The sequence below is a fragment of the Labrus mixtus genome, chromosome 18 (assembly GCF_963584025.1).
Source record: "Labrus mixtus chromosome 18, fLabMix1.1, whole genome shotgun sequence".
Lineage (NCBI taxonomy): Eukaryota > Metazoa > Chordata > Actinopteri > Labriformes > Labridae > Labrus > Labrus mixtus.
The window spans coordinates 23,096,697-23,115,717 of record NC_083629.1 but is presented as its reverse complement, the minus strand read 5'-3'; the positions used below and the strand labels follow the sequence as shown (position 1 = coordinate 23,115,717).

The 19,021-nt window shown below is 42.1% G+C and overlaps 1 protein-coding gene across 1 annotated transcript; it reads left to right on the top strand.

The window, feature by feature from the left end:
• The first annotated feature begins 982 nt into the window (after positions 1-982).
• On the top strand, positions 983-18,180 carry trmt61a (tRNA methyltransferase 61A). The gene is made up of 4 exons (XM_061062539.1): positions 983-1,119; positions 3,918-4,264; positions 12,949-13,215; positions 17,530-18,180. The coding sequence occupies exons 2-4, from the start codon at positions 3,934-3,936 to the stop codon at positions 17,829-17,831; spliced, it is 900 nt and encodes a 299-aa protein (XP_060918522.1). The 5' UTR covers positions 983-1,119; positions 3,918-3,933; the 3' UTR covers positions 17,832-18,180.
• Positions 18,181-19,021: the final 841 nt, after the last annotated feature.

Sequence of the window (19,021 nt, the reverse complement as noted above, 5' to 3'; positions counted from 1 at the left end):
ACTGTCTATTTATTTATTATTATTATTATCATTCATTCACTGAACAGCAATTTCCCTGGCCACTTTTTGCATATTTCTCTTTCATATCACCACAAATATATATATATATTTTTGTTGTTGTTGTTTTTGTAAATGCTGCTGTTTAGGATTGCTGCTAACAAAGTTTCGTTGTGTCCTTGTATACAATGATAATAAAGATTCTATCTATTTGTGTATTTGTGCAATTAAAAAGTTTGATTAAAATATTAAACAAGAGTAAGAATGCTTTTGTAACAGAATAAACACACGCAAAAAAGGGGTTTCAACACACAAATCATTCATTTTTGCAAAGTTGAGGCTACAAAAAGGACAGATTTAAAAATACTTTTTTACCTACTGCAATTGCACTTTATAACGACTCCCCTTTAAGTACGGATAGAAGATATTTAAACTTTTAAACTTTAGCCTGAGCAACATATATTAAACTGTATTTTGCACACTTGACTGCTTTTTTATCATAATTATTTGAGTAACAGCTACTTATGCACATGGACCATCCATACCACTTTTTATCCTGGCTATGTCTCGTGGGCTCATGTTTTTTGTATGGGTGGGATATGTATGTGTTGTGTTGTGTTGTGTGTTTGTATGTATGCTGGCTGCTGGAACACCTACATTTCCCTGCTGGGACGAATAAAGTATATCTTATCTTAAATTAAGAGCCGTTTGGGAGTCGAAAGAGCCGACTCTCTGAAAAGAGCCGGACTTCCCATCACGACGAATTGCCCCAACTTCCGGCAGTTTGATTAAAATATTAAACAAGAGTAAGAATGCTTTTGTAACTGAATAAATGCACGCAAAAAATGGGTTTCAACACACAAACCATTCATTTTTGCAAAGTTGAGGCTACAAAAGATCCGTTTGGGAGTCGAAAGAGCCGACTCTCTGAAAAGAGCCGGACTTCCCATCACTATGCTCCGACTTCCGGCAGTGACTTCCAACACACGTGTGCGGCTAAATGAATGGGAATGTCAGTGCTGTTCCACATGCACATTTATCGGCATTCAAAGCTGGAAGGGTTTTTGTCGTTAACCGAACAAAGTTTGTTTTCGTTTGAACACTGAAGTCGAACAACTGACGGTAGGTTGAGTGACGTAACGGCTGTTAACGTAAACGAACGTAACGGCTATGTTGGCTAAACTTAGCATGCTAGTTCGCTGGCAAGTCGAGCCAGATGAAAACGTTTTTAATGTTTTAAATCGCAGACTTTTTGCACTGAGACCTTACTTTACATTTTGTTAATAGCCTCCAAATTGTAAACATAGTTGAAGCAAATACCCTGCGTGAAGGTTAGCTAGCTTTCTAAACCTTTTCTGACCGTAGGAGCAGAAAGTGTAAAAAACTGTCACCGTTAAATTAGTTTCTGTTTAAGTTTCCCTCCTTTATGTAAAAGTGTCTGCCTCTTTACTTGTATTTAACTTGTAGGCTGAACTAAATTAAACTTAATCTGAATTTCCAACTGTTAGTTAACTTTCCTGACTAAACTAAACTTTAACTTTGAGAGGAGAAAACAATCAGAAGTGAAGATCAGCTGAATAAACATGAATCTTGCTCACATCTTCTCGAGGTTGTCGCTCATTGTTTCTTCTGTTTGTTCCTCCGCGAAAAGTTGAAAAGCAGAAAAAAAGTTCGTCTGTGTCCTCCTGAAGAGATTCTGTTTAATGAAACGACCGTTGTTGTGTTTCTTGGTTTTAAAAATAACGATGTTTGAGAACACTCGCAGAATCGGCAGTTGAGCGGTTACCATGACAACCCAGCATCTTCCAAAAAACAGACATGACAACTAACAGCAAAACACTAACAGCGTCATATAACTTCATTTTTAAACATGTGCTCAAGATTTGAAAAGTAAACAATAATGACACAAACATTTAACTAGTTGTGTTCTTCTTCAGTTTCATATTTGGACTTATGTACATTTACTTTCCTTCCATTTGCCGTTAACAGCCTCTGCTTTATCTGGTCTCATGCACTACATCACTTTATTCTATCCTTTCTATTTCAGTATTCAAACAGTTCTGGTTACTTTATTCCTGATGTTTCTTATCCATCTTTGCACTACGGTCACTTTATTTATCTCATTTTTACCTTTAGTTATATTGTTTATATTAGTTCTGTTGTTCCATTATTCACCTTATTAACTTATCATTTAGTATTTAGTATTTAGCCTACCTGCACATAGCTCTGTATATATATATTTTTTTCTCATTTACTGCATATTGTTCTGTTTACATCTGTTAGTCTGATCACTGTCCTCTTATATCTACTCTTTTATATATATATTTTTTTAAGTTGTATTTAAATTGACACTTTATATTTAGGTTAAAATGTTTCGTACTTGCACTGTTGTTAATTTACTGCTCTGTGTGCCTTTGAATTTAAATATGTTAACATGTCCCTGGTCTTAGCTATAAAAAGCAACTGTCCTGGTCACATACATATAACTATAATGTTCACAGCATTTTACCTGCTGTCATGAAAGGGATACTTCACCCGTTGAAACATGAATCTGTTTTGACATTGGGTCCTATATGTAGTAGAAATGTGAAATACATTTTGAAGTTGGTGCCTTCTTGACCGAGAAAAGGCAGTGGGTGCGTTCGAATTGTCCCCCCTATCTCCTTTCACTATCCACTTCACCTTAACCCCGGGGGAAACGTCATGAGGTCAAGGAAAGATGTTAGGAGAATTCATAAAGGACTTAGGGAAAGGCGATCTCGTTGCTCTGACAATCCGACCACATTTCCACTAGGTGACGTCATTAAATGCGACGGGCCGGCGGAGGTTAATGACGTGAGTTCGCCGTGTTGAAACTACAATGTTCCGAAAATGGACTACAAAAAGCGCGTCTAAAAAACTTTCCCCTGTGCCTTCTTACCGGTGAAATAATCCTGATCACCACAAGGTTGGGATTGAAATACAAGAAATATAGACCACCAGGCTACAGGTAAGAAATGTGAAACCATCAGCTTCCTGTCCACTCAGAAATCAACATCAACATAAATATGAAATCAATTGTTACATTTATGCAAGACAAGAATGTACAACTGAAGAAATGCACAAAACATTCTGAATTGAATGAAATATGTTGAATAAAACGTTCATAGTTCGCCTACGGGTTAAAGATTGTTGAAAGTTGTTCAAGGCATATTATTGTAATGGTAACTTACATGATCTCCCTGTTCTGTCATCGTTAATGTTCGTGAATGGTCGGATGCGCGAGTCGCTGTAAAGGAGGAATTGTGGGGCGTCAGATCTCATCTCCTTTTGGTAAAGGATGGTCCAGAGTATCCTATGCTAAAGGAGGTTATAAAGGAAGCATTGACCCACCTTTCCTTAACGTTTAGAGAACTCAAACGGCTCTTATCATGGCCGCCACTTAAATGCTTCCGGGGTTGAGGTGAAGTGGATAGTAAAAGGAGGGACAATTCGAACGCACCCAGAGAGTGTCTTTTTGGCTCATGTGGATGAAAGACACCAAATCCCAGAATGCACAGCACCGCAGGCCACTCCCACTAAGGTCTTCTAGTTCAGAATCTGAAATACTTTATTAATCCCAGAGGGAAATTCGATCGTTACAGTTTCTCCAAAATATAGAATATAGCAGTAGAGATATAGAAATAAAAACATTTACAGACATATTTAACACATAAGACCATTTCCTCAACTGATTCTGAGATTTCTTCCAGAATTGATTTTGGAAATTCCTGTCAGAAAACAGACTGTATGTCTGTGTCCATAGACAAACAGTGAGAGCACCGACACTACCAGTCCGCCCCAGCTCGATCCGGCCCAGGCTCCTCGTCCTCACCTTATGTCTCGGCGGCCAGGCACGATGTTTATTGATCTAACTTTATCTCCTACCTCTCTGTTAACAGAGTGCCAGTGCTCACCATGAGTTTTGTGGAGTACTCAGACTGCATTCAGGAAGGGGACATCGCCATCATCTACCAGAGCCATGACTCCATGATGCCCGTCAAGGTGCAGCAGGGCACCCAGACGCAGACACGCTACGGGGTCATCCGCCACTCCTCAGACCTTATTGGTCAGCGATATGGGTCCAAAATCACCTGCAGCAAAGGCGGGTGGGTCCATGTGCTTCACCCGACGGCTGAGCTGTGGACAGTCACCCTGCCTCACCGCACACAGATCCTCTACACCACCGACATCGCTACCATCACCATGATGCTGGAGCTGAAGCCAGGGTCCATCGTCTGCGAGTCGGGTAAGGGTTAATTTAAGACGCGTTAAGAACCAATAATGCATAGACATGTGTGTCATTGTGAACAACATTGAATATGAGCAATCTAATGAGTCACAGAACGGCATCTAATTAGCCATACTGCTAACATAATCTTTGAACTACCTGGGTTTGTCTGTGCCCCACCCTAGAAGAGGGTTTGATAAAGTGCTTATTCACCATGAATGCATCGCTTCAACATCTGTACCGGACGATTTTGGCCCTGTTGACAGACATCAGCCCTCTGACAGGAAACCACAACAGTATGATATCACATCATTGTGATATTCTTGATAAATCTAAAATTCTAAGCTTTGACATTTTAGTTTTTTATACCGATGTCCGTTTAGTGTATAAAATCATCCATGATGCTGCTCCCCCACCATTGAAAAGCTTTGTGAAACTTCGCTCTGAGCTGATAAGCAGATCTTCAAGGTCTGCCTCTAACGGAGATTGCAGTCTTCCTAAACGTGGCTCCGCTTTAGCACAATCTGTTTTTTCTTTTAAAGCCGTTAAAGAATGGAATAGTCTTCCAACTAGTCTTAAGCTTTGCACAAACTTCTGCACTTTCACCCGGGAAGTCTTGGAAATTAGCTCGCTAAATCATGTACAAAGCATCTCTTCTATTCTGAGACTAATGTTTTTTTTGTACACTGTCCCTGATTCAAATAACCGATTAAACGAGTAAATAATGTGGCATGGACCGATGTCAGTAGCCGATGTTTATCCGTTGTGCCACATCAATTTAATGCTGCCATCTAGTTCTACTAACTACTGATTCAGAGAAGAGGTTTTTATTTTAAGTCACCTGTTGAACAAACTCTGACTTTGTTTTCAAACATGAGAGAAAATGTTGGCATTGTGGGAGTCTTTCACAAAAAGAAGTCATGGAACAAACATCGGCAATCGACTAAGTTGTTATTTCAAACATCGGTATCGTATCCGCCCTGATCTTCCCAATCGATGCTTCTCTATGATACACACAAATAATTAAAAGATAGACACTTTAGTGTTCAAGTGAACCTAAATATGTACGATAGCAACAAACATTCCTTTGATATATTCAAGCATCCTGGGATGAGAGTCACATTTTATCCGGTTTACTGGAACAAATGGCTCAGACACTAACACAGGGAATGATTCACATTCCTATACGAAGGTGTTTTAATGGATTATGTCGATCTTTAAGATTGATGATTGAACATTTTTGTACTCATATTCTCATTTCAAAAGGGCCGTGTTCTGCGATGTCTCCTGTACTGTCGGTATGAATTTGCATGTTACTGGTTGTAAAGGTCAGAAAGAGGAGACTGGCTGTGCAGCACACAGAATGCTAAACTGTAAAACCCTGAGCTTAATACAGACGGACACGAGCAGAACAAGAGGGCTGTGATATAAAAAAATAATTTGTAAGTCATGTGTTTTAATATATAAGCCTCTCCTTTGTTGATTTTGCACCAGTTTGACTAACGATGCAAAGATTCTCTAAACGCTGCTTTCTAAAGAAGATACCTTCATAAAGACTTCTTATGTATTACATTCAAAATTAATCTACAGACGGAATCGAAGATACACCCCCATTCGTTGTGTATTGCAACCTGTGCTGGGAAACACAGCTGCTCTGACGAGGCTGGCACTGCCACTTTTCCCCGTCTTCTTTCCGTCATGAGGTCATAACGGTGCATTTAAAGCAAACGGTGGTGTACAGTTCAGTAAATAAACCTCGTGGTACACTGGTTTCAGTGAAAGACTCCTCAGTTAAAGTCAACGAGTGACCGGCTAAGGTGGGCAGTACAACTCGAGGGACGGAGGTCTGTACATCACAACTTTGACCATCAGGATGAGAGCTTAACTACCGTACTGTAGCGAGTAGGAGTGCACACTCCACTAAGCTAACTAGAGATGCACCGATACCACTTTCTTGCAAACCAAGTACAAGTACTTACATCTGGGTCCTCACCGATACCGAGTACCGTTACGAGTACTTAACGCCCTGATCCGCGTCTGTTTCTTTGGTCCAGAGTCTCTGAAGCGCGATCACAGCAGGAATTACATCTGACGCTAAAGCATCAGACGAGCTCACTTCTCGGGTTAACTCCTCAAACGGAGCCGAAACAGACAAAGTTTTTTGTCCAGAAGTGTCCACTGGGGCGCTGTAAGATTGTCGGGGAGTTCACATTCGGAGAACAAATATTCCCAGAGCTTCTGCTCGGTGAGAGACTGTAGCATGTAGTACGTGCTATTCCAGCGCGTCTGCACGTCTTGTTGGAGTCTTCTTACGGGCTGGTTGAGCTGCAGCTGAATGTCTTCCAGGCGGGCGTAGGCGAATGCTTAAAATGTCCAACAATTTGACGTCCGACTGACACCGCGTCAGCTACACTCCTCTGAGCCCAAAGTCCTTCGTTAACAGCTAGCTGTAGCGTGTGTTTGCAGTCTGCTCTTCTTTGGTCGTCATCGTTTACGCTGAAATATCTCCACACCGCTGACATCTCGCTTCTCTCCACCTACACGCTCAACTGAAAAGAGGCGCACGCCCGCCGTAAAGTGGTATCTGTGCCGTTGTATCCGCGTAGTTTTACGAGTACGAGTACTTAAAGGCAGCGTCGGACCGATGCCGAATACTGGTATCGGTATGGGGTCATCCCTAAAGCGAACACAGATGGTACTAAGAGAGCCACACAGCTGCACAGAAACTGTTTGCCAAACACAATTTAAGTCATTACGCAGGGTGACCTCACTATCTGGGTGACCTCACTATCTGGGTGACCTCACTATCTGGGTGACCTCACTATACGATATAGTTTCTGTGAAAAAAAGTATTCTAATCACGCACAAATAAAAATATATTTGCTGATTTACTAATTTATCTGCCAACCAATATATTAGATTTTCTATCTCCTAAGATGTTCCACATTTGACACAGTATCATGTTTTATAATCACAGATGCTTCTGAGAAACGTGTGTGTATAACAATATTCTCATTAGTACTTGTCTGTTGTTGTGTTCCTTCTTATTAAACCCCCCAGCTCCTTCTCTCTTGAATACTTTAACCTCCATCCTCCATTTAAAGTTGTCCAAAATGAAATCCCTCACATGGCCGATGTGTTTGTAAAAGCTAGCTAGCTGCAGTTTCCTCCAGTCCAAGGGCAGAGAGGGGGGGATGGGAGAGGATGTAACAGCTTCTTCCCACAGGCCATAAAAAAATAATCCCTCCATTCCCCCTCAAACCCCCACACAGAACTGTAAAATACAATATAACATGCATCACAAACGTGCAATATATTTATCCGTATAGTAATTTTATACATGGCTTTTCTTTTTATATCTATTTATATCTGCACCTTATTTTTCTATGTAAATACTTGCTGCTGTTTTTATCCTGCACTAACGAGTCAAATGCAATGAAATTTTGTTCTTATCTGCTCTGTAAAGTACAAGTTTGAATGACAATAAAGAAAGTCTAAGGTGTCATCTGAGAGCCATGGAGCTCCTCTTTATAGACAGAAACACTGTGATCTCATGTACAAACGAGCAGATTATTACCAAACGATGACAAATTTCTGTTTAATGAAGGTGTTGCCTTGATGCGAATGGTCAAGTCAACCCATGACTCACATCAGAGTTTCTAGGAGGTCGTGTCAGTGTGCAGCTTCTGTAATACGACAGGCTGCTGTGATGCAAGAGTAAGAAAATGTGGTGGGGGAGGGGGACTGTTGACCTGAAGTGCAGGTCATTGTGGGTTTTCTGTTCCGCGTTTACTGTCATAAGCTACTTAGTGGTCGACTGGGTGAGAAGCAAAACCAGGACAGAGGTCAACTAACTGAGTTTTCTCAGCAGACCGTTTTTAGAAAGTGAAAGTAAAAAAACGTCTGAATGCGTTTGGACACAGAAACAATTTGACTCTGGGTGACATGATGCCAGAATTTAAACTTTGAAATGATACTAGTACAAATACCTGTTTTGAAACCATGGCAACAAAAATAGAAGTCGTAGGCCCAACAACATTGGGTTATTCTTTTTTCTTTTCTGTTTTTTAGATGAATTTGAGCTTCTTTCTTTTTTTTATGCCTTTTTAAGAAAGTCAGTTCAGATTATGGAGTTTGACATCAAGAAGAAAGAGAGTGGGGCCCTGACACACCAAGGAGATTGTCGGCTGTAGTCTTTGCGGTGTGTTCAAGTGAGGCGATGCCACAGTCAGCCTTCATCACCACTAGTTCTTTGCCGTCTGATTGGTGTATCAGGGCCTTTAAAGCCAGGCTGCCCACATGAGGAGTCCAGCCTCCACACATGGTGTACACGAACAAACCACTCGGCCACCGGCAGCCGGTTAATTATTTTTTAAATGATCTAAAAATTTCAAGCTAACTCCTGCCAAGTTGCTCTTGTTAAATTGGCAAATGTTTCTTTACTGAAACGCTGCCAGTGTAATTGTGCAATAGAGACAGTGTAACCTCCTCTTCTCTCTCTTTGTAGGAAACATCAGAGTTACTTTCACATCTTTATGAGACATCAAGGGGACATGAGAAATGTCTTTTTTCTGTTACTTTCTGATGATTGGATTTGAATGGACCCACCTCTGTTCTCTATCTCGGAAACTTTGGGTCAAAAATACGACTGAAGATCTGTTGTAATTAAATCTTTGGTACTTTTAAGTACTAGTATCAATCATAAAGCTGTGGAAAACGGTTTAAAAACATGTGGTATCGAAAAGTCTCAAACATTTTTGACCTTACCTTACCTCAGACTTTATCACAACCGCCACTGGCACGTTGACTTGATGGGCAAGTCTGCCGATGTAAATATATGCTGACATTTGCAAATTAGGTACTCAAATTCCAAAACTGAGTCACAACATGACTCGAGCTGCTCGGACTGGGTGTTAAAAAATGGAATAATGATCTTTGTAAAGAGTTTGTCACAGCTTGGGTAGTTTGTCTCTGTTTGTGTTTGTCTTCTTGAACAACGTCATCAGGATTCAGCTGGACGTTTAGCACTGACACAGTCTAAATGAAACTTCAGGCAGCTGTTGTTGTCTCGTGTTCCTTCCTCTCTTAATCAGATTGTGTGACTTCAGTTGTCTCTGTTTTGTATCAAACCAGAAACCAGTGCTAAGTCGTATGTCGGCCCTTCTTTAACCTGAACTAAACTGTGCTCTAAACAGACGTTCCCCTCAAAGTTAAGACTAGATCCTCGTAACGATGGAAGTCATTTCTAATGCATCTGTTTTTAATTTATGAAGGATACGAGTTATGTGTATATATAGCTGGTGTGATTGACAGGCGGGATGTAACGGTTTGTCAAGAGGTTTAAAACCCGCCTCAGCTCCAGCTCTCAGCCTGTCGTTAGGTTGACTAAAAGTTAGGCTGAGACAGGATTTCCAACATGGCGGCTGCTGCTGATGAGCCTCCAAAAACCCCCTTCAGAGAACAGATGGGTGACGTCACTCAGGCTTCATCCATAAAACAGTTTTCCTTTAAAACTGTTGTTGAAAGATCAGAAAGAGTTATGCAATTGTTGAATTTGTTTTTATCATTTTGTTTTATTATCATTTAATCAATTTATCATTTACTTCATATGTCATATAGTCATAACTACTTTTTGTTTTGCTTTTACATATCCTGTCAATCATGCAGACACCCACGGTGCCTATGCACCTGTGAGGTCAGGATATGTGTGCCGTACTTTGAGAAAAACCACATGCGAGCTCGTAGGTGTATAGCGTATCTGCCTGGTTCACGGTCTTCGAGGTAAAACCACATATGAACTTGGTATCACCTGTGTTATGAACTTGGTTGAACTTGGTATCAACTGTGGATGTATACTCACACCACGTGAATACACGTGTATCTATCACGTTTCTGTGAATCTGCATTGTTGAGGTTTCACAGAATCTTGAAAAAAAGAGACAGTTTGGCTATAGAACCGCTGCAGAAAAAGCTGATGGGGTTCTTTTTTTGGCTTTTCTGAAGGACTCCACTTCATTCTGACTTTTGAATACCCATTTTGGGACCAAGATCTTTTAAAACCTCAAGTGTCTACACTCTCGGGTTTAGACTTAGGCTTTGGTGTTTTGCTTTTCTTTTTACATTTTTTATATTTTTACTGTTACTGTTTTATATTTGCATTTATATTATCATTTGAAGTTTTTTAAATACATTTTTTCGGAAACATTTTGAAAGAAATCATTTCTCTGACTGAAATCATTTACACCACAAAGACTGGCGTTTCCCTTAAGCACCCCGTGAACTTCAGAAGGTAAGCTCGGGCAGTCACGCCACGGCACACTTCTTCTACTGACTTTTATTACACACTTCATTCACACCTAACATCCTAGCGGGGGGAGTTCACAGTTATTCCCCCTCTGGGGGTTAATCTAGAGTCCTATACCAGGGGTTATTCTTGAATCTAATTATTCTAGAAATGAATGTTAGGCAGATAATCCTGGGGCTGTGATTATAATTTGTTCATCCGTCCTCCAAAGGGTGTTAGAGGAGTCATTTTACATAGCTCCTTCCACTAGGAAAAAGTAGACTAGCAGGTTGGTAGGGAGCGAGTTCTCATTTAGTTCACTAATTTATTAACTAATATGTGGTGAGCTTCCGTTACCTATAGTAAAGTTATTCACCCCTTTTTGCATGTCCAGGACATGCTACACTGTGAATCATTGTTCTACCACAAAGAGAAGAAGAAGTGTATTTATAATAACACGAGTTACAAAGTGCTTTACATTTCAAACAAGAATAAACTAGTTGAGACAAAGACACTACTCGATACATAATGAGACATTTGAAATGAAAACAAGATACCTGAAATACTGATGGTAACACAGAAACTGACCCAGAACTGAATCTTAACTGCAGAGTCAACAAGATGATAGTAGGAGTTTATCACTTTTCTATTTGATGTCATTACATCATGCTCATGTTATTATTCCATGTACGGTCTTTATGTTGATGTACAGTTATGATGGGACGGGTCATCAGTTCAGTTAGTCCTTCAAACGATTCAAGTTGTTTTTAATCTTTATTGAGCTCATTCAAGCTGCATGTTTATCTCACTGTTATGATTTGTCTCTCTGCTGCTCGGGAATGTTGATGCTTGATTGTATTTGTGCTCTCACATTTATAGCGTTTATTGTGTCGTCCTGTTGTTTCCAGCCAGAGAGTCAATCTTTCTCAGCAGCGTGAGGTTTTAGCAAGTCAAAGTGCTGCTGAGGGGTAAACATTGCCCTCTTTGTCGCCGCACAAACAAAAGCCGCGGTGACGTAATATCAGGGGGAGAAGAAGGGGGGGGGGGGGGGGGGGGGGTGATGGGAGCTGCAGACCTCTAGCTGCGTTCTCGATGCTCAATCCTCCCCGCCTTCACTGCAAGTCACATGACAGGTTTTATTTATACTTCTTGTAAACTCACACACACACTCGCATCACTCTCTCTCAAACTGCACATCAGCAGGCGTCAAAGACAAAGCAGCACTGCAGGGTAAAGAGGGCCCACTCAGACGTGTAGCATCCACTCATCAGCCTCAGAGGAGAGACAGTGTGAAAGTGTGTGTGTGTGTGCCGAGGGAACAGCTGTGATCTCTGCTGATGAGACTGAGTCAGGAAGCTCTGAAGGTCATTTTTGAGAGCTACGTAGTAAATTTGTGGTTTTAGAGATTGAGCAACTTTTTCTCTTTGTTTGACTGAATTAAGAATGTCCTAGAGGAGGAGGGGTTTCTTTCTTTATCTGGTTTGAATACAGTATTGTTGTGGGAAAACTCAGGTTTAAACGTTTACATGCACCATGGTTTTAAGTTGCATTGAAAAACATCCATGTGTCACTCATTTTGTTTGTCAAAGGAAACTGCAGCTCCTCAAGTGAGGCTGCAAAAACCAAGGAATCCAAAATTCAAAAGCCATTTTTAAAGCAGAATTCAACACGTTCACAGCCCGTTTCCACCTGTTCGAGAGTTACTTATTTTTATTTTTATAATGGCTTAAATTTGCATAAGGGGCGTGGCTGAGTTGATTGACAGGTGGACATGTTTTATCTGTTTGCCAGGAGGCTGAAAGCCCGCCTAAGCTCCTCCTCTTTGCCTGTATCTAGATTGATCAAAAAGTTGAAGATAGCCTCAAACAAACGGGCGACGTCATTGAGACCACACCCATGTTTTATACAGTCTGTGTTTTGTCCTGGTTCACCATGTTTATACTCACCACCATTCAGACGATAATACTATCTCATTGAAGCTCAATCTTTTCATCCTTTTGTCTGTCGATCAGCGTCACTAAGTCGTTGCTTATTTCATTGCACAGTTTGTCAAAGTGGAAGATAATTACAAATATTTCAAACCTTCAATTGATGCTTTTGGCATAAATAGTGCTCCAATTAAGCGCACTTCTAGACTCACTGAAAACTGGTGCACGCTTGTTGTTTCCAGGTCCCTGCAGCCTCTCAGCGTGTTCATTCTCTTTCAGCAAATTTGCTTCATGCATTTGATCCTACCTTTCCTTTACTTCTTATTAGCTCCAGGTTTAAGTCAGCAATATTATCTCTGAAGTTATCAAACATGAGCAAAATGTTTAAGATCCTTTCACAGATCAAATCCAAAATATTCATTTATTCAGTATTTGACTCTTTCCATCATCAAACTGCTTTTCTCATCCACCATGTGGTGTCTGTGTTGTAGGGACGGGCAGCGGCTCCCTCTCCCACGCCATCCTGCGCACCATTGCCCCCACGGGTCACCTGCACACCGTGGAGTTCCACCAGCAGCGGGCGGAGAAGGTGGCGGAGGAGTTCAAGGAGCACCGGGTGGATCACCTGGTCACCGTCAGGAACCAGGACGTGTGCAAGGACGGGTTCGGAGTGACGGGGGTGGCGGACGCCGTGTTTCTGGACATCCCGAGCCCGTGGGAGGCCGTGAAACACGCCAAGGCTGCTATGAAGAGACACGGTGAGACACAACTGCGCTCTTTTGTGTTTGTGTGATTTTTTTATGTATATTGAAATAGCGTCCTCAGAGGAACAGTCCGTTGTCACCTGCTGCTGACTGATCAGTGACTCACTCCTGCACAGCAGCAACATGACTGTGACTGTGCACATTTTAAAATACCAGCCTGTGAATTTATTCCCCCCGCCGGGTTCGCCTCCCTCTGCACTTTCCGTACGACCATCGATCCAAGCCGACAGCCCTCATTAACCATGCTGTTGTGTGTGTGAGTTTCTGTGTGTACTTATGTTTGTGTGTATAAGGTTTAGGCTTTGTGGCGAGTAGCATGTTGGGGTTTCTGCGACGACCAGCAGCATGCCCGGGCAGGTCTGCCGTTCACTCAAGATAAATGAAGGTTTATGTAGCATACATGGAGCACATAGCAACCTAACCAATCAGTCACAACAGGTATTTGCATTTTTAGGGCCTTTAAAAAGAAGTCATCTGACCGTCTTGTGCTAAATCTAAATCCATCTAAATTTAGAACCAATCTCCTCTCTCTACTGCTCTGCAATTATTGCACATAAACCGCCTTGAAATCTGAAACAAGTTATTGATGGAGCTCATTCTCCAGTATGGTGCCATTCAAAAAAATATATTGCAGAAGAGGACGGTACAATTAGAAAACATTATGTTATGTATTATTATTATGTTTCTAAATGTATTAGTTTGAGGTAAGTGTCTAAAATGTCAAAACAAAAGAATGGAAAGACACCACATCAAAAATAAAAATGCATCGGCTCGGTGGTTAATGAAACGCTGCATTTTCCTGCAGCACATAAATGCACCGTGATGTTTTAAAAGTCATCCCCGAATATGAAGAGGAATGCTGCTCTGCCTCCTCCTCTCTGAATCCCTTTTATGGTGCCACTGCTACATATTCCTTTCATGAGCTGTTGACCCTCACATGCACACACACACACACACACACACACACACACACACACACAGATACTGATAAAGTGCAGCCATTGTAGAAGCAGTCCCATGACCATACAGGGTTATGCTGCAGGGAGAGAGCTGGTGAATGTGGCTCCAGAATGAAACACTGGATTTACTTCCCACCATTCAGAACTCTGTGTTCAGATGCTTCAACTTTACTTTAAAAATGTAACAAAACTCGCCTGGAAAATGTAAAAGATGAAACACCAGGAGGCAACATGTTTCACCCACGGGCCAAATTCATCACCTTGTCGTTAATTGTTCTGCACATAGCCACAGACGGACTCCTGATCTGCTCTCAAGCTGGAGGACAAAGTTGCTGAGATGTGTTTTCCCTTGGCAGGGGAAGTGAAATATGTTTGGGTTTTTTTCTCACTCTGAGTTGTAATTCTTCTAATGTTTTGGCCTGCAGCCCAGCCCTGTATTTAGCTCCTCTCTGAGAAAAGCCCAGGACCCTGACAGACCTAATCCTCCCTCCCTGCTGGCTCTTAACACTGAGAATTATTGTGCAAGACTAACACAAACATGTCCCCTGAACACAGAGCCAGATAAGGAATCACAGTTAACGCATGTATAGAAGCTAGATGTCGACATGATGACACAGGCTGATATTAGAGGCTATTAATAATCACTTTGCACATTCCTTGTATAATGATCAACCCGGCCTCTCCCTGCGTGTTCGTCCTGGTTGCTTGGAGACCGTTGAGTTGTGTTTATGGCCGTCTCGAGGGAGAACACCGGTCCTGTTAGCAGAAGGAACGACCGCTATCTGAAACATCCCGAAGTCTCCTGTAGTGTTTATCAGACACAATGGAGCCTTCAGCACGGCTGCCCTCTGCACTTCTCGGTTTCATTCAGTAACTCCATGCACAATGTCTCCAGACACATTGTCTCTCATCAGCTGGTGTCCCATTGTTACTGCAGACTGAAGATTATTCCCCTCTGAAAGGTGAAGTAGGATAAGGTAGGAGGGAAGCTCTGGCGCTTCAGCCGCTTCAGCCGCTCCCCAAATGGAGTCTGGTGTATGGAGTATTCCTTCTCTCAGACAGGATCCAAAGAAAGTTCTGGAGCACACAAATAACTTTAAGGCAGATATATTGGGTGAAAGGGACTAACGTTTCAACCCAATGTGTCTTCCTCAGAGTCAAAGTCAGTCCGACTCGTGTGCTCCAGAACTTCCTGTGGATCCTGTCTGAGAGAAGGAATCCACTGAAGTATGTTTTGAAGATAAAATTGGGAAATGGGGGGAAAACAGCATTTTTCTCCAAGGAGGTCAAAGAGGGGAAAAAAAATTCAGTAGTATTTTAAAGTTAATGGAGTAAACAAGCATATGTCAAGCCTGCACAGAAATTGGAGCTTCTTTGGGGACAATGTCGAAATCAGGAGAAAGATTAAAATATATTTAAAGAATTACCAACTTGGTGATGATCCACCCGGTGACTTAGTGCTCAGTCTGCGCCCTCGAAGCGAGAGGTCCGGGTTTCCAATCCGACACGTGGCTCCTTTCCCAAATGTCTCTCTCCCCGATATCTGATTCTACCCACTGTCCCGTCTCTACAATAATCGCTTTTGAATTCTTGTCAATTTCATTCACACATCACAAAATCAGAAGTTTGGTTAAAAGGCTTCGATGTTAAAATAAAAGTTAAGTTCAGTGTATTCCTCACATCTGGAGCTGATAAACAAAAAGAATCGAGGGATGAAAAACTGCTGTGTTGATATTTAGAGCGGTTTGTAGCTGATGCTTATTCTGTGCTGAAGTTTGACACTCCTTTATTTAACCAGGAAAAACTCCTTGTGATTAAAAATCTCTTTTTCCAGAGTGTCCTGACCAAGAGAGGTAGAGCCAACTGATAATGTAGAAATGAAAACAAAAACCAGAATTCAATTTGTAGCGGTGAACCAAAGAGATCTACAAGAAGAACTGTTTGTTTTTTTATTTCACCTCCAGGAGAGACGGTTCCTTCTCTCCATCCCTTCATCCCTTTTTTATTCTCATAATTCTGCTTCAGAGTAGATAAAATATGAACTCAGTTTGTTTTGTTTACTCTAACCCCTCCCGCCTCCAGCTGTACTGGTCGGAGCCACATTCCTCACCCCTGTAGGTCAGACGGTTCGAGGTTCCTTGGCTCATTGCTCCGGCCTCCCGCGGCGTTCTCTGCACGAGAGGTCGGAGCTGCTCGGTGATCTCTGTTTGTCAGAGCGCCGGCTCGTCCCCTGATGATCCACAAACTCCACCTGGAGCCCGACAGGTCGCAGGTCTGCTTTCTTAGGGAATCAGATATGCTTTAAAGGTGTCAGAAAAACAGATTGTTATACAAGTGGTGGTATCACAGGACTCCCAACAGAGAGCCTACATTTCCCATGAGGCCATATTGAATTTAAAAAATCTGGTTTAGATGATTTGTCTCTGGTCCATGCTGTTTTTATTTTTAATGAACGACACACAGAGATAACAATGATGTATCCATCTTCCTCACTTCTTTGGAGATCATTTTAGCTTCAAGGAAAATTCAATTAGTCAGGAAGCGCGCTCGTGTGGCCACAACAACCATTCAGGGCGGCTCGATTGTGTGATCATTCAAAGTCGACTTATTTATTAATCTTCAGTGAATCTCACAAACAATCCCATCTCTCTGTGTTGGCCCTTAGAGAACAAGTTGAGCAGATAACCCGGGTTAAGTGGAGCTGCACTCATCTTGTCAGGATCTTTAATAGAATCACTTAGTGTAAATTACAACAGAGACTTTCTCCCCCTCCTGCTGCCACATGCTGTCAGATTTGTGAGGCCATACCTCGGAAGCCTCCAGATTTCCAAGTGTTTGTTGTGGTATTTAATCAATCTATAAACCCCTCTATTTCAGCCCTGCTCAGAACAGGCTGTTTCTGTGTCTGTACCTTTAAGTATGTAAATGAGCTGTGTCTGACCACGCCCCCTCTCTGGAAGGGCTTGGGTGTACTCGGTGCTTTCTCGCTCCATGTCCTCTTGTTTACGGTGAGAAGGCAGACTCAGAGGGCAGAACAAAAACCTAGCTGTGGGAGTGTCACCCATCTGGGGGAGGGGCTACTGCCCTTTGTGATGTCATGGAGGGAAAATCTTCAAACGGCCTGTTTGAGCACACATTTTCTGAAAAGTGGAGCAGGGAGAAGACGAGAGGATGGACTTTTCTCATCATTTTGGGGGTTTGTCGGACTAATGGCAGATCAAGATAGTCGTCGTTAAATCCTTTAAATCACTAAAATGAACCCTGACCAAAAAGCTGATACACTTGTAACTGGTTTTAAGTCTTTTAAGGAAACTGTTCATCAACAGCTGTTTTCTGTGTCTCTCTGCAGGAGGTCGGGTGTGTTCGTTCTCCCCGTGCATAGAGCAGGTTCAGAGGACGTGCGAGGCTCTGGTGGATCAGGGCTTCGAGGAGATCAGCACCCTGGAGGTCCTGCTCAGAGTCCACGACGTGCGAACCGTCTCCCTGCCTCTGCCTGATTTCGGCCCCGACCCCTCGGCCCCAACTCAGCCCGACGGCACAGAAAAAACGACTCCAAACCAGACCTCCATCTCCTTAAAGACCACCGTCCCGCCCAGAGAAATCCCGGGTCACACAGGGTACCTCACCTTCGCCACCAAACCCAGAACCTAAACCTCAGTCCTGATTCTTTCTTTTATTTTCACCAGCGGTAAATAGGACATGATTTATAATCCGCCTCGCTGTATGTTAATAAGACTCTCATAATCCAGCGGGGGTACCAGGTTCCTCCGGGTCCCGCTTGGCACTGCAGCACCGAGAGGATTTACAGTCTTGCGTTACATAATTTGTAAAGCTCCTGTCCCTTGGCGCCCGTTTGTTTGCATCAGGCAAGAGTGAAAATGGAGGCAAGTGGATTTCATCAGAGGAGAATATACTTTAAGACTTTTTGAATCGTGACTGATTAGATTCATTCCCTTTTTTTTTTACAAACTCAGTTTTTAATCAGTGCGGAGGGTTTTTTATTTTTATGTATTCGATGAAATACAATAAATGTGTGAAAAGATCCTCGTCCTTCTTTGTCCAGTTTGACCTCAGCCTCAGCAGAAATCAGATAAAGACAATCACTCCACCGGCTAATACATTCTGATTGATCGACTATCAGATCAGTCAACATAAGAATCCAGTTGCATTTAAAAATGCAGATACATGTCATTACTCTCAGGTTTGGTCATTTCCTCCAGATCCACTTTTTAAGATTTTGGTTGAACTTGTCTTTAGGTCCTGACAGAAATTAATAACTCAAGTTCTCTGAAAAAGGAACAAAGAAAATCAGTTTGTAAGCCTGAAAAAACAACCAATGTCTGCAACGAGGTACCAATCCTATGAACCAATCACACGCCTCCCTGTCTCCCTGCTCGCTCTCTCCTCCTTGCATGCTCTAGCTCACACTCAAAGTACGTCACCGATGACGGAGTTAGTTCACTGCTGAATGAGACGCGAGACGACGTAGTTTCTACACAATGAAAGAGATGAGCTGAGGTTTTGCTTCTGGAGAGAGGCCGCTCGGACATGTAAGTGAGGGGGCGTGGCTTAAGAGGGAGCACAGAGGGGAGGGGGTGCAGACACAGCACTGAGGGAATGCTGCTTTCAAAATCAGGCTAGTTTTTGAAAATGAACAACCCTGCCTTTAAACTTTGTATTTCTTACTCTTGTGTTTACATAAGTGAATCCTTTTCTGGAGCTTTACACTGAAACACAAAAAAGATTCCAACAAAATTAAAATTCCTGCTGTATCAACATTGAAACGCACATTTCCAAAACAAATTTACTGTAAAATAAGCCACCAAATATAGGTCAACTAT

Bases quoted from the DNA above. Each gene is read 5' to 3' on its own strand.
- trmt61a (XM_061062539.1), top strand. From the start codon at position 3,934: ATGAGTTTTGTGGAGTACTCAGACTGCATTCAGGAAGGGGACATCGCC. The intron at 4,265-12,948 runs GTAAGGGTTAAT...TCTGTGTTGTAG, and splicing joins GTCCATCGTCTGCGAGTCGG to GGACGGGCAGCGGCTCCCTC. The intron at 13,216-17,529 runs GTGAGACACAAC...GTCTCTCTGCAG, and splicing joins GGCTGCTATGAAGAGACACG to GAGGTCGGGTGTGTTCGTTC.